Below are 15005 nucleotides of genomic sequence, written 5' to 3'. Positions count from 1 at the left end.
GGTCAGTCTCTTCTCTTCTCTTCAAGTAGCAAGTTACTCTTCAAGTAACAAGTGATAGGACAAGAGCAAATGGCCTCAAGTTGTGCCAGGGTAGGTTTAGATTTGACATTAGGGAAAATTTCGTCACAGAAGGGGTTGTTAAGCATTGGAACAGCGTTCCCAGGGAATTGGAGGCTAATTGGAGCAGTTATCAGTAAATGTCTTTTAAGATTTCAGTACGCTAACAGTCTAACCAGTACCATTTCTTCAGTCTAGTTGATGTACCCTTTCAGATATTTGCACTGACCGTCAGCGTCTAGACTGTGTGGCATATATTAATGAAAATAAGAAAATCTAACTCACTGTTAATTTTGTTGACTTGGAGGTAGAAGTTTTCAAGGTTCTCACTGACAGTTGGAATGCTCTTCAGCTGATTGAAGGAGAGATCCAACTCAACTAGTGATGTGATGTTGAAGGCATTGCCTGGTATTCCAGAATCTGTTAATTTATTATGGGATAAACGCAAATATTGCAAGGCTTTAAAACCTTGGAAGTACTCATCGGGAACATTGGAGATCTGGTTGTTATCAAAATACAGCATGAGTAAGGAGTGAGGCAGTCCTGTCGGAAGCTTTGTAAATCGATTGAAGCTTAAATCAAGATATAATAGTGAATTCAGGCCTTTAAAAGCCCCAGAAATAGAATCTGCTTTCAGCTGGTTGTTCTGGAGATGGATGACAGTCAGATTTGTCAGCCCCTCAAGTGCACCAGGATTGACTTTTGTGATCTTGTTGTGACTTAATTGCAGGTCATCCAGAGTTTTGGGGAGTGGTCCAACAGCTTCAGTCAAATTATTGTAGTTAATGTGAAGTTTCTTCAGATGCTTTAGTTTAGAGAAGACTCTTCCCTTAATTTTTGAGTTTTCCAAATGGTTGTGGTCAAGAATCAGCCACTGTAGGTCTGTTACGTTATCAAACGCGTTCTCTTCAATGCCTTCGATCATATTGTTTCGAAGATAAAGGTATTTTATTCCACTTGGTACAATTGGAATGGTTTTCAGTTTAAGATTGTCACAATACATGGCAGTAGGGTAGCTCAAAGGACAATTACATTCTGGGGCACACACTGCTGCGGATGGCCCAAAAGGATCATAACCGTAGTCATCTGCAGGACCATAGTCATAATGGCAAAAAATGCCACTAATCAATACCAGAAAGACAGGTAGGGATTTTAAGGTCATCTTTGCAATGTGTCTTGTCCCTGTATGGTGAAAGGGATTAAAAAAGTTACAACTTTAATTTTTCTCTTTCAGCAATATTTGAAATTTTGCCACATAAATATTATAATAAAAAACTAATTTCAGTTTCCTTTTTAAAGCTACTAAGAACAATATATTAGTCTGTCAGAATTTATTGTTACTACTATAAACTTACAACCCCTGTCTTGTTTTAATCTACCTTTGTAAGGCAAACTTGCAGGCTATTCTGCTGGTTTAAGTAAAAGATTCTTTATATCTTCCTGCATTCATTCATTAAGCCACAAAAAGAATGATAAAGTCCAAGTATTCTAAACTTGGCGCACAAGAGTTTTCAGTTTTGCTGAAGGCCATGTTCAGAGACAGTTATGACATTTAATTTCTATCAAGCATTCCTAATATATCAAATTTCCTCATATAGTAATTCGACTGAAGTTCGAAAAAGCCAGGGAGGCTACAACTGAGTGCAATGATCGGCCGTATTGTGTGTTGTTAAGATGCCTATATCTTGAAATATCTTTTTCTCATGGATCATGTCCAGTAAAGCATGGTTGACTAAGTTTCATATTCACCTAAAGAACAAACTAATAGAAATATATAGCATATTCTCCTGGACATATCAAACAACCAGCACTGCATATGTATGCATGAGTATACTCTATATAATATGGATCTAAAATGACTGAATTTCAGATATTGCAAACACTCTTGCAAATTCTATATGTAACAATAAATGTGTTGGTTACATTGTCTGATCATTCTATATCAACAGAACAATAAAGTGTTGACTTCACATAGTTGGTCTTCCAGTTCACATACAGCAAAAGGATATTCAGTGTCCTTGTGGATGTTTTGTTGTGCTCCAATGTGAGTGATCTCACCTTACTTTTCAAGGCCATATGCTTCTCATCAGATATTCCACAAAATACTAATCTATGCAGATTGTTATCTTGCTTTTATCCTTACTACCTAGATAGATGTTGTGTGGAAAAGTGGGTCTAGAATCACTAAAATCAGTGAGCTTAATTTGATTTTCACCAATAATAAAAGACGAAGCCCAGTGTACTCAGCTACTGTTCAGAAACTGAGATGATTAAGAAAATCCTTAGAACCTTCTTGTTCTCAAGGAATTTCAGAAAGTATGTAAAGCCTGCAAACAGACCACCAGACATTGATCTCAGATCTGGGCAATCTTCCAGAAGAGTAAGTGTGGCATTGTTTAGTGTTACACAGAGTACATAGTGTTAAAATGCTTGGCCATAACTAGAGAGTCTTCCCTAGTTCCAAATTTTGTTGCTTTTATTGACTTGATAAAAGCCACATTGTGTTCTAGTCAGCCAACAATTTCAATTAAAGTACCTCGAGATAGAGCCAATTGATCTCATGCAGTACAGCACAAAGATTTTTTTAAAATGTTCCCATGTTATTTCCAGTCAGTTATCCACAAAGTCCCTCTGCTGGATATTAAGCTTCTGTCCTCTGAATAAGGAGGACAATTGCTTATCTTTTCCACGTTGATCCCATCACGTTTACTAATTACAAACCAAATCTTTGGAGTATGAGTTACCAGTATAATTTCCTTTGTCTCCTCTTCATTACTGCATGAGAACACACAAACTCAACCTCCAGTCCCCTGCTGGTCTAAATCAGTACAGCTCCTCTGAACACACAGGCACTACAGTGATGTAACTCAGCTCCAAATCTGGTCCTATTTAAGTACTTCTATGTTCAATGGATGAACTTCTTACACTACACTATTTGGCTTTACAGTGACATTTTTACACATCTGCAACATTTTATGATCTCTACTGATAAAGTGGCATAAACATCCTTCTTCAAATTCCATTGTTCTTCTAGTTTCAAATTATGTCTGTAATGCTAAATTCTAGTATTGATATCATAGGCTGACAGTTCTTTTAAATAGTATATAACGTTTAACTGCTCTGCAGAACCCTGGAAGTAATTAGAAAAGTTAGATAGCAAGTGTTTTGAATTACTTTATCAGCAATATTTTAAAATTCAAGTGACAATTCTGTAGTCATATGAACATGTGTGTGACATAAAATAGCACAGTAAAGTATATATGCAGTGTAGTTAGTTTACTTTATTCATGGATCTCTTGCTCACCTATCTGTCAGAAGTGTAAAAGGCTTTGTCACACATGTTTATTTGCTGCACTGAGCTATATGAATCCAAAAACTAAAATCAGAATACATTATTAGATGTTTATCTTATAGTAAAAGCATGCCTGAACTAATTGTGTGGGTTTGTTCTAGCTAGTTGTGTTGTAAAATATCTGTGAAAATATTTCTGAAGTTGCTCAGGCAACTTGTCAAAACATACTAAGTGGCAAATCCATGATTTTGGAAAAATTCTTACTACAGTAGAGCAGATAAACTATTCAAGCTATTTTGGAGCTAGCCTACACTACCTTAATTCTGAAGTTGTTGTGAAACACAATAAATACACCAATAATAATAAATATAACTAAATAAATATAACTGACTCTGTCTGCAGCATAACGACTTATATAGTTTGAAAAAGATTCAATTTTAAAGTTTCAGTAGTATATTTAAAATGTGTTTTAAAATAAAAAATAATTCAAAATACCTATAATTTTCCTATCATTGTTTACTTGATTGATTATCTAAATGTCATAATAACTTATCTTTTTGTAAAATGAAGCAAAATTATTTAACAAATGGAGTGGAGGTCTTACTGAGAGATTATGAATGAATAAGTAAGCAGTGACTAGTCTTACATATTTTTTTGTACTGTACATTAACTCTTCTTTTGAAGTAGAACAAAGGAAACTGTAAAAAAGCGCAATACTGGTACACAAAATATGTGAGGTTGTTTTAAGGAAACGGAGAAAGCAAATCCACTAAGCAACTGTTGATTTGTGTTCAATTTACAAATTGGCAAACTTATCATGACATGTTTTCACATTTCCATTACAGCTACATTTAAAGAGCTGAACATTACAGTTAAAACATGCAGCAGCACTTACCTTACTGCCTTGAAGCTGCTTTCTTTAATTCCCAGAGCAGATGCAATAAGGGACTGTATCAACCAATATATGCTGTAAACAGTGTCAGGATGTAAAAGTCTGCCAGATCCTCTGTGTTACAAGAGGAAAAAAAAAAAGGCAAAAAAAAAAAAAAGCCCTAGTCACGCTGTTCTCTGAAGCTGCTATGTCATCATGGTGATCTTGTGGTGTGGCATGTACAAAAATGCAGCTCTCTAATGAAGTGCAGGTGGATACCATATTTTGCACAAGGACAACCCATCTGTTATTCCTATGGGATGAGAGAATAATCAGTGTTTCACAAACCTGAGAGAGTTTAGACCACTAGCCATAGCCTTATACAAGGATTTTTTTTTATTTTAGGGGGAAAACATTGTAGATTGTAAACCAAATTGCAAACAGACTTTTGCTTTCCAAATTATTTTATACTGCTAGACATGAGCTAACAAACAGCACTCAGACCTCAATGCTGCTGTGCCTTTTAGCCAAGTGACTCATTCATTTTTCTGCTTTTTCTTTAACTATTTTATATCCACAGTAAAATATACTTAATGAATGTTTTAGCTTAAGTATCAGAACCAAGGATGGATTATTATCTTTAAATTATAACCTTTTCTGCAAAATTAAATACCAAGTTCAAAGTTTTGTCTGCAAAGTATTAGAATTTACTTGGTCTGGACATTTTCTTTGGCAGTTGAATGTATGTTTGTTTAATGAAAACACATCCCAGGAATGGTTTTTCAGCAATTACTGTAAACTCACTTTATACATTTGTTCATTTTTGCACTTATAGCTTTCTCCTGCTTTTCAGAATCTGGAACTACTCAGCTTTAAGTTGTCTGTTTCTTATTCCATGGATATAGTTCAAGAATGTATCTTAAGGCTTAGATGAGATGTTATTTTCACCAGGCAGTGCCAAAAAATAATGCACTAAGACAGTAACCGTTTAAAGTGGGTTATAATGTTTCCATAAGAACCATTCCTTACCTCTAAATGGTGGATGTCTTCCCTTTTTATGGGATGCAGACTCTACTTTATAAAGCTGTATGGGGATAAATGTAAGACACAAGCTGCTTAAATGTGACTTGTGTGTTTAATTTTATTTGACTCTAGTTGCTGTGGGTACACATCAGGCTTTTTTATCTGTTATCAAATGGCTACCTTGACGAAAAGTCATGGTGCGTGATGTGGCTGGGCTGGAGAACCTTAGCTTCTTGAAGAAGAGGCGCCTTGATACGGACTTCCCTCCCAAAATCCACTGCTGATGCCTCTGGGCCTCTGTGCCAGTGCAGGTTACTGGGACACTGGCTGAATTCAGCGCCCTTCACCAACAGGAAGGACATCAAAGGATTGCAGAGCTCTGTGCCTTCACGGTAGCACAATTACCCAACAACTTTGCTCCAGACAGCATGCCAACTGCCAGTGGCAGCCGTAGGGGGTGAACGTTGCTCTTTTTGATGTTCTGGCACCCTGCCTGTCCTCCTGGTGTGGGAGAACCACTTACACATCAGGAAACATGCTGATGACAGACCATAACTGCATTACTGTTTGAATGATGCAAATAAGTGAATATGAATCAGTGGGATTACGCTGATGAATTAGTCTAAGTAGGTGAAGAAGTGTGTGTGGTATCAGAACTAGAAACGGAGAAGTGGACAAAGCTGTTGTTGCTCTGTATGTGGATGAATGGAGACCAGATGGGGTTTCTCATGCACAGCATGATACTTTTCTGAAAATTACGTCGCTGGTTTCAGCTGACCAAGGAAAACCTAAACTGTCTCCTTGACTGCAAATGGGGTAATAAACAGGAGCATTCAGCAGGTCAAGTGGCATAAAGAAAAGATTTTTTAAAAGATACCCTTTAAGGCAGTACTGAGGCTTGCTCTGAAGAAGGAACGGCAAGCTGAGCAATTCAACATAATGTGCATAAAAAGACTTAAAATTCACAGGAAAGGCAATAGCTGTGTTTTCTCTGATTAAAGACTTGTTTTGAAGAACAAGATTAATATTATAACAAAATTAATACATATTTTGCTCTTTTGGTAATAGGTGTAGTTTTACATTTGCATTACAAACAGAATTGTATGCTGGCTGAAAATACAGGATGATGCCGGCTTAATATGTTTCTGGTACAGTTACATTTATGCAACAGTTGTTTATTGATTTCTCTAGGTCCAATATAGAACTTTTTTCTCACTCTATTAACAGAAAAACAAAGCATAACTTGTAGAAAAATCTTATTCAACAAATATGATGTATTGTGCAATTAACATATGGTAAAAACTTGAGTCTCATAAAGTTCAGCTGATATTTTTTCCTTCATATAGTTCCTGTTTTGTCAACTGTTTTAAATTACCCATATATAAATTGCACAGTCAAGGTGACTTCCAAGAAGAAGATACAAACCAATAGATTTTCTGTTTTCTTTGATGAGATTTTTACCATCACTCCACTCTATTATTTAATACTGTCCCTTCATCATATTTTTTTATGCTTTCCTAATCTTACTGTTCTGACTCATGCAGCCTCTATTTGGGAGAGCAGGTAGGGACTAAAGTCCAGCAAATGGAGGTATGGCTTCTTCTACAGCAGAAAGTGATTTCTTCTTTTTTTTTTTTTTTGGTAGCTCTCAGAAGTTGTTAAACAACATGTGAACATAATCTAGCTAATTTCCAAGGAATATAAAAATATACGTGTAAATTCATTTATGACATCTAAGTCAAAATATGATTATGCTTCAGGTCTGATGATGTTAGGACATACTGGTATTTCACCTTTACAACAACTGAAAATTAATTTATAATTAAGCCACAAAGAATCATAGAGTACATTGGGTTGAAAGGGACATCTTATTCTTTATTTATTAACTTTTATCTGATGGAAAATGTGACCAAAACCTATTCTTGTCTAGTTTTCTTTATCCTGTGATACATGAACAGAAATATTCCTTTTATTTGACTCAAAACACCTTTCTTGTTAATTCCTATTTTTGTGGCTGGAGATGGCCAAGAAGTCTGGTAGGCTGCAGTGAAAGAATCTGAAAGCAGAGCTCACTGTAAGTATGTTAGTTTGCAGTGGGTGAAATCTAGCCTTCAAATACTGTTAAACTACAGTGTCACTATTTTCTTTCCTCGTTCATCAGTCATATCCTTTCTGCCTTTTTCTCTCCTAGAAAACTATCTTCTTTATAACTTCTATGCAACTCTGCATGAATGGAAACATCTCCCAATCTTTTTGCTTTTCATCCCCTTTTTCCCAAAAGACTCAAGGTACTAAATCCTAACAGATATTACTTAAATCGACTGCTGCTTTTTAGTCTTAAACCTATGTACACATCTGGTACACATATGTGTATCCTAAAAATCAATAGATTTGGGTGCCCAAAATTAAGAATAGGGTATCTGGGTCATAGGAACATATATCTCCTCCAAAAGTGCTTGTGGAACTTCTCACATTGCCACATAAAATCAATAGCGACTTTCAGCACTGTTCACTCATAATTTAAATTAAATATTACTCTCAGTGAAGGTTAGTTCATTTTAATCAACTACCTGCAGCAGAAGGTAGCGATATCTTCACTAAGGGAAAAGGCCATTCAATAGGAAACATATAGCAAGCTCCTTAATTATGAAGAGGTAGAATAGTGTTTAGGAATGATGTTTTCCATATCTCTAAATAATGAAATATAGCCTATTAGCCTATATATAATGAATAAATATAAACATGATATTGACTCAGATTTCCAGTACTAATTAGTTAAATGTTTTTGTGAAGTCCTGCAGTGTTTTGAAAATATTACTTAAGGCTGACTCACATTAAATGAGTTCCACTAAAAACAATTCAGTTCCAGATTCTGAAGGCTGTAGGTGCTTATTATTTTTTCATCTGAAGACTTCCATTCCTGCAAATTGAAATTTTATTTGTTCAGCCTCTACCCTGCACTTTCACATTAAGTGGAAAGTGTTAGACCACATACTATAAGCATTACAAAATTTGTGGTGATCCAAGTCCTCCTTTTCCTTTCTCCTAAAAAGGAAATAACAGCTTTGGAAATTTACAAAAATGGCAATAGCGGTACAACCTATTAGCAGACCACAACAGATATTTTAGTTGACCATGAATCCTTGTTTTTGTCATTCTGAGAAATTGCTCACTGTTTTGTTTCAAACTTGACAGTGTCTATATTCTAGTACTGTTAGCCTCCTCTCCATTGCTTTTCAGACTGATTTTTTTACTGGACTGCAATTAATTTGATTCAAATTCTCAAAGGCAAAATTCCTTTGAGTTGATTCAAAGCTCTTCTATGATAAAAACTGCACAGATGGAAGCAAGATGCTGTTTTTAAAACACATTCCTATACATACATACATACCATACTTTGTGTTACAGCATTTAAAATGTGCTGATCTACATATAAAAGAAAGGTGGCCTTGGAATATGAGCCCGTTCAAATGATTCATAATGTAAAGAATGTAAGAGGATATCAAGGACTTGTCAAATTGTGAGAAGTTGTGGTTACAGGCAAAAGTGATTAGTAGCAGCTCTGTATTTTAAGCAGAAATTATAATATATGGGAAACGAAAGAGGTGGACTTGGCAAACTTGACTAGGTTCACTGCCTGTTGTTACACTAATGCTCTATCACCTCCTTTGAAAATCACTGGGTGCTAAGCATTTTCCCTTAAAATAAACATTAGCAATGCCTGTCTGCTTTCACATCACTACTGTTTAAGGTCAGAAGGGATGTTATGTCATCTACCCCAACATGCTGTATAACAAAAACCATTAAATTTCATCCTTTACCTCTATACGGCTGTTCAAGAAAACACCTTTGCCTACTTATGTTTCAAACAACATAACTATGATTTCATATATGAAAATTTTGGGTGTTTCTTAGTTTTGGTACAAACTATTATGACAACCTAATTTAAAGACGTTTACTAGCAAGTATTATTTACATTTTTTACCTTTGGAAATAATATAGTAGTCCTCATATGATAAAATTTTATCAATTTGTTGAAAGTATACCATTCTACTCCTCTCCAAATACAGAGCAAAAATGTTTACTCTTGTTTGGTTTTAGTTTTTTACATATTTAGCTTCTAGCCATTGTCTTGTGTCTGTTTAGCCGTGGTTCTATAACTTTACTAGAATTATTTTTGCTCAGCATACAATTCAGCTTCTTCCAACTATCTTTAGCCTTGCTGTCTGTTGATCTGTAACTCATATCTTCAGTGCAAGTCCGTTTTATTATTACATTATTACTAACTTGTACAGAGATACTATTATATATGCTTAATATTTCCTCTTCATGACTCATATTTTTTTTTTTCATTTCTAACTACATTTCACTTTTCTACTGAAACAAGTAAGCTTATGGCTAAAATTGATCTCTATTGTTTGTAAAATCAGGTGGGAAAAGGTATTTAAGGACAATCTCTTACATTCTTTTTAAGTATCAGTATTCTTATTTTTATTCTCATTTTTTCCTCCCAGACAAATTTGTTCGTCCTTTTCCTGTCTGAGGACTTAGAGCTCCTGTGAAATAGTGGCTGGAAATATGCTTTCAACCACATTAAACAGTCATCTTTGGCAGCCACTAGATTCCAATCCAGTGATTAACTTGTCTTTATTCATCATAAGGAGGTCCAGAGAGGACTTACCTCATGCTGTATGCAGTACCTTTTGTCTTAGGAATTGTGCAGTGTTGAGAAACACTACTAATGCCTTATTATAGGATGCACAGCAACAACTCATCAAATAAAATTTCCACTTAAAAAAGCTATTTATTTCATAAGTTACTCCAACTTGTATTTCATTAAGTTTATCTGCACTTCTCCGTGAAATGAAGAACCTTTTTTATAAATGTTCTCAGATGTTGTGTCTCACACTTTGGTCCTGAGAGATAGAAAACATAGATGTCTATGTGTGTCTTAAGAGTTCAAGAATTCCTCATGGTCAAGGGGCGTAGAGTAAATAGAGTTATGGAGCCTAGGGAGTGATTCAACTCTCTAACACAAACACTATAACAATGTTCAGTTACCTAGATGTAGGCATCTAGTAACATTTGAGATGCTCCAAGGTATCTGGCTTATCTGTATAGGTTATGAGAAAGAACTTAAAAGACCTGCCCCCTTTTCAAGAAGCAGCTGATGACAAAGCACAGGACTCACATTGCCTGATAAAAAGGCGTCTGCATTTATACAGTTGCCTGTTGTCAAGCAGCTTCAGTCAGCTGGTGGTGCAAAGGCAGCTACTGCTGTCTGATGTGCCCTGGGCTGTACAGCACATCCAAGGCTGCTACAACTCAGACGTGACCTGTCCTGAAGTAGTGGCAGGAGGCCAGGCACATCTGAGCAACCTAGAATTACATTAAACACTTATATTTTGGTATCTGAATTGAGCCCTTGGAGATGCAGTCCAGAAGATAGCCAGTTCCTCTAAGTGAGGTCATATCCTCATTTTGTGTAAACTGTCTGAAAGGTATTTTCTCCAAAAATTTTCACTGTAGACTTCTCTTAGATGAGCATTCAGCACAATGTTTGCAAAGAAATGCCACAGAAATAGAGCCAAGCAAAATGAGAGGTACGAGCCTGGAGACAGTCATGATCTACTCCCCACCAGGTATTTTCCATTCTCTTACCATCTCCAAAAATCTTAGTAATAAAAAAGTCAAAACAGGGTATTTTTTTGAAAGGTCAAATAAAAATTTAGAAGGCAGTCCTCTGCTTCCATTAGATCATCACCTGAGTCCTCGTTGAGTAGTTTTCTTTAGTTTTAGTCGAGCAAAGCTTTTCAATACATTACATATGTAAATGTATAATTTATAGATATTGGAAAGGAGAGAAACAAGAAATTTTGCATCACAAGCTTTCTAGGTTAATTTTGAATTGATACAAGAGTGGTTAAGGTTTAATTTACTCTCTGTTCAACCCAAGAAGAGCCAAGCTGCACCAGCATTTCCTTCACCCTGTGTTGATTAAGGAGCGTAGAAATCTTTCCAAGTATTCTCATTCACCTCCCATATGTTTTATATCTCTGCCTACTTAGTCTGGCTCTTTTTTCTTTTCTCTTTGTATTTTTTGGACTTTAGTAAACACTTAGCAATTGTATTGGGATAATTATATATCTGTATATTTATACACATGTATGTTTGTTTGCTAAATAGTAAACTGATTTGGACAGAAACCTGGAATCAGCATCTACCCCTTTAGCTTCTCAGTAGTCTTGTTCATGTTTTCATGATATTTAAAATTACTTTTGCTTGTATAGATACATTATGCTACAAAAAAAAGGATAACATTTTCAAAGATGTTGCATCTTTTTGTAATAGCATTGTGAAGCTAAACCAGAGGGAATTTCTTTCCTTCTCTCTTCAAATGTTGGGTTGTAATTTCTTTTGGATTGTAGGTATGGAAAGTAAAACATTGAAATCAAATATTGTTACTCCTCCAAATACTCTAGTCAGGTCAAAGCTCCATGTTATCAGCTCTTCAAAAATATCAAAGGACAGAGATAAACTTCATGATGAAGGGCTAAAGAAAGCGTTACAACTGACTGAGAAGAAAATACAGGAAAGCATTCAGATAAAAATCAGGTAGCAGCATTGTCATTACTTGGATAGATCAATGTAAAATATTGATGTTGCCACACTTAAAAAAATTATATCCAAGCAAACAGATGACTTACCTCCCCTTTAGGTTCAACCTACGCTAATAAAGCACATAGTGACCCTGGCACTGACAAATCATCTTTTTATAGTATTAATTTATTAGAATGGGTTTTAACACGATTCTAACCTGAATCAAACAATTACTAGCCATGGTCTGAGACTTCACTCTCAACAGAGAGTTTAAATGAAGCCACACTTTTCCATCAGGCAAGATAGTCTTACAGCAGAGATGGAGCTAAGTCATGCTAGTTGGTCCAGAGCTGTAAAATGTCATGATTTCACTTAGTAATAAAGACGTAGCTTTAGACTCCGGACTATAATCTGAGCCATCAGTAAGAAAATAGACATTCTAGTCCTAAGGTCTGATGACACAGCTGATCGACAATTTGAATTTTATCAAATTATAATTTCATTGTTTTCATCATTTTCTTAAAATTTGTGTGTGTTTGCATATATGTGTGTATGCCTATGTCACTCTTGCTTTGCACTGAAGTTTTGAAGAAGATATGGGGATACTTTTCCATTTTCAAAAGAGAAACAAATATGTTTCAGAAAGAAGATCTTATTCCAAGCTTTAGAGTAATAATTTTAAGTGGAAAAGCTGGTTTCACATAGAACTGCTGACACAAACTTAGCTACAGAAGTACCGGTGAGCAACACCATAATTTAGGTCATGTTCCTATCCCATAGATAACTTTTATAACTTGGCTAGCCAGCTGTGGTAAAGCAAAATCCATTGCTCCTATTCCAATCTCATGAAAGCAGAATGAGTCCTTGTTTCCAGAGTTGAACATCACAATTTTTTAATAACTTTACTCATGTACAGATGGGGTTTACACTGTGTTTTTGGAGTTAAATCCCTTCATTTATTATGGAACTTTTAGCACAACAATCATTGAATAACCCTAAGAGTTCTTGGTTTCAAAAAACCCCAATATAAACAGATCAATCATGTTAGAAAGATCCACACCTTCTGTAAAAGAGTTTTGATGAGGCTTTGCTGCTTTTCTCCTGTCCTTCTGAGATTTACTTTTCCCTCTTTCTGAGACTTAGTAAGAGGGAGCAAGGCTGGTTCTTCATCCCCATGTCCCTTAAGTCCAGACTCATCAGAGATTTGTGTTGTCTCAGACCAGTGATTTTTCTAGGAAACTCACGTGTGTCGTTCTCTCAAGTAAGTGGGGAATAGAAGTGCAGGTGATAGCCCACAGCATTTTGATTCAAAATATGGTGAAGAGAAGAAGGTGTTTGCTTTACCAATGAGCACCTTTCTCTTGAAAGTCACCACCGATGACTTGTCAAATATTTACATCGCAAAATGTCGTTTACATCTCAAAACAGATATTTACATAATCAAAAACCAGATATTTGCATCATCAAAAGAAATATTTACATCTCAAAACAAATATTTACATCTCAAAACAGCATTTGGGCTACTAATTCACCCAGGCTGAACCTTTCATTCTATGCCTCTGTACCTCTCAGCCTAGTAGATGTCTGAACTGTCTGTTAAGTTTGGAGCCAAGAATGTCCTCAGAGAATAATGGATTTTTTTCCTGCATTTTCAGGCCTGCAAACAAAGCAGATGGAGTGACTGGGGACTTCTGAAAGCTCTGTATGTGACAACAGACGATGTTCCAGGCCCTGAGCACATCAGCAGGCTCTGATTGCCCTGACAAGCTTCATCCATGTTCTTTAGCCATGCTGCCCTACCCGTTGCCCATCATCTGTATCTAAGATGAATCTCCAGTCCTAGCTGTGTTGTGGGTATGCTTTGCCTATTTTTGTGTCTGACATTATTTCATTGACTTAATATCTGAGACTGACTTTAGACTTGCCTACTTCATGGATATCTGGCACTGGATGGATGACCAGTCCTAGTTACAGTCACCAAAAGAGCTCTGTTATTCATTAGGTGCTGTGGTTCTATGCATCTTTCTTGTAAGGTTGCTGCCATGTCTTGTGTAATTGCTAGCTCCCAGTTTGCCTTCCCTTATGTAGCAGCCCTCTCTTGCTGAATCATGACAACAAACTTAGGGAAAAGCTAAGGACTTGAGCTTAAATGTAGCTTCTGGGACAATGAAAAGTAGATGTCTAGGTAGGCAGATGCTCTGGAAGAGAATGGTCATGCCAGCAAGAGCCTCTTGGTATACTCTGGAATCACAGAATGGTTTGAATTTGAAAGGACCTTAAAGATCAACTAATTCAATCCTTCTGTCATGAGCAGGGACATCTTTCACTAGATCAGTTTGCTCAAAGCCTCATTCAACCTGGTCTTAATCACTTCCAGTGATGGGGCATCCACAACTTCTCTGGGCAACCTATTCCTGTGTCTCACCCTCCATAATACGACGGACAACTTCCTTATATCCAACCTAAAGCTACCCTCTTTCAGTTTAAAAGTGTTGTCCTTTGTCCTGTCCCTACAGACCCTGCTAAAACGTCTCTCTCAATCTTTCTTATAATCTTCCTTTATATACTGAAAGGTTTTAAAAAGGTCTTCCTGAAGCATTCTCTTCTTCATGTGGAAAAAACCCAATTTTCTCAGCCTTTCTTCATGGGACAGGTGTCCCAGGTATCCAACAGTTTTTGTGGCCCTCCTCTGGACCCCCTCTAACAGGTCCATGGCTTTCTTGTTCTAGGGGACCCCAGAGCTGAACACAGCACTGCAAGTGAAGTCTCATGAGAGCAGAGAGGGAGAATCACCTCCTTGGTCCTGCCGGACACAATTCTTCTGATGCCACCCAGAATGTGACTGGCAATCCAATTTTTCATCCACCAGTATCTCAAAGTCCTTCTCTACATGGCTGATCTCAATCCATTCACGACCCAGTCTGTACTGATACTGGGATTTCCTTGACCTTCATGAGATTTGCATAGGCTCATATACTACCAAACATGCTCTCATACCAGCCCAGAAGCTGTCTGTGAGGTAACCAAGTGGCTAGAAAGCTTTTTTCTGCTCTCTTGCCCTTGAACTGTGAGCGACGATGGAGTGGGAGTTGTCCTCATCTTCCTCCCCTGTCAGACAGAGCTTTGGTAAATGGGACATGTCTTCTCCAATTCCTATTCCTG

General features: G+C 36.6%; 1 protein-coding gene across 1 annotated transcript; it reads right to left on the bottom strand.

The window, feature by feature from the left end:
- Positions 1-342: 342 nt before the first annotated feature.
- LUM (lumican) lies at positions 343-4567 on the bottom strand (the record flags this gene model as incomplete). Its single annotated transcript, XM_009866989.1, has 2 exons — positions 4245-4567; positions 343-1239 (listed from the first exon to the last, which is right to left on the bottom strand). A coding segment is annotated over exon 2 (877 nt), but the record flags the coding sequence as incomplete, so codon positions are not given.
- Between the last annotated feature and the right edge of the window lie 10438 nt (positions 4568-15005).

The sequence above is a fragment of the Apaloderma vittatum genome, unplaced genomic scaffold, assembly GCF_000703405.1.
Source record: "Apaloderma vittatum isolate BGI_N311 unplaced genomic scaffold, ASM70340v1 scaffold1783, whole genome shotgun sequence".
Classification (NCBI taxonomy): Eukaryota; Metazoa; Chordata; class Aves; order Trogoniformes; family Trogonidae; genus Apaloderma; species Apaloderma vittatum.
This window is presented reverse-complemented; position numbering and strand designations above follow the sequence as displayed.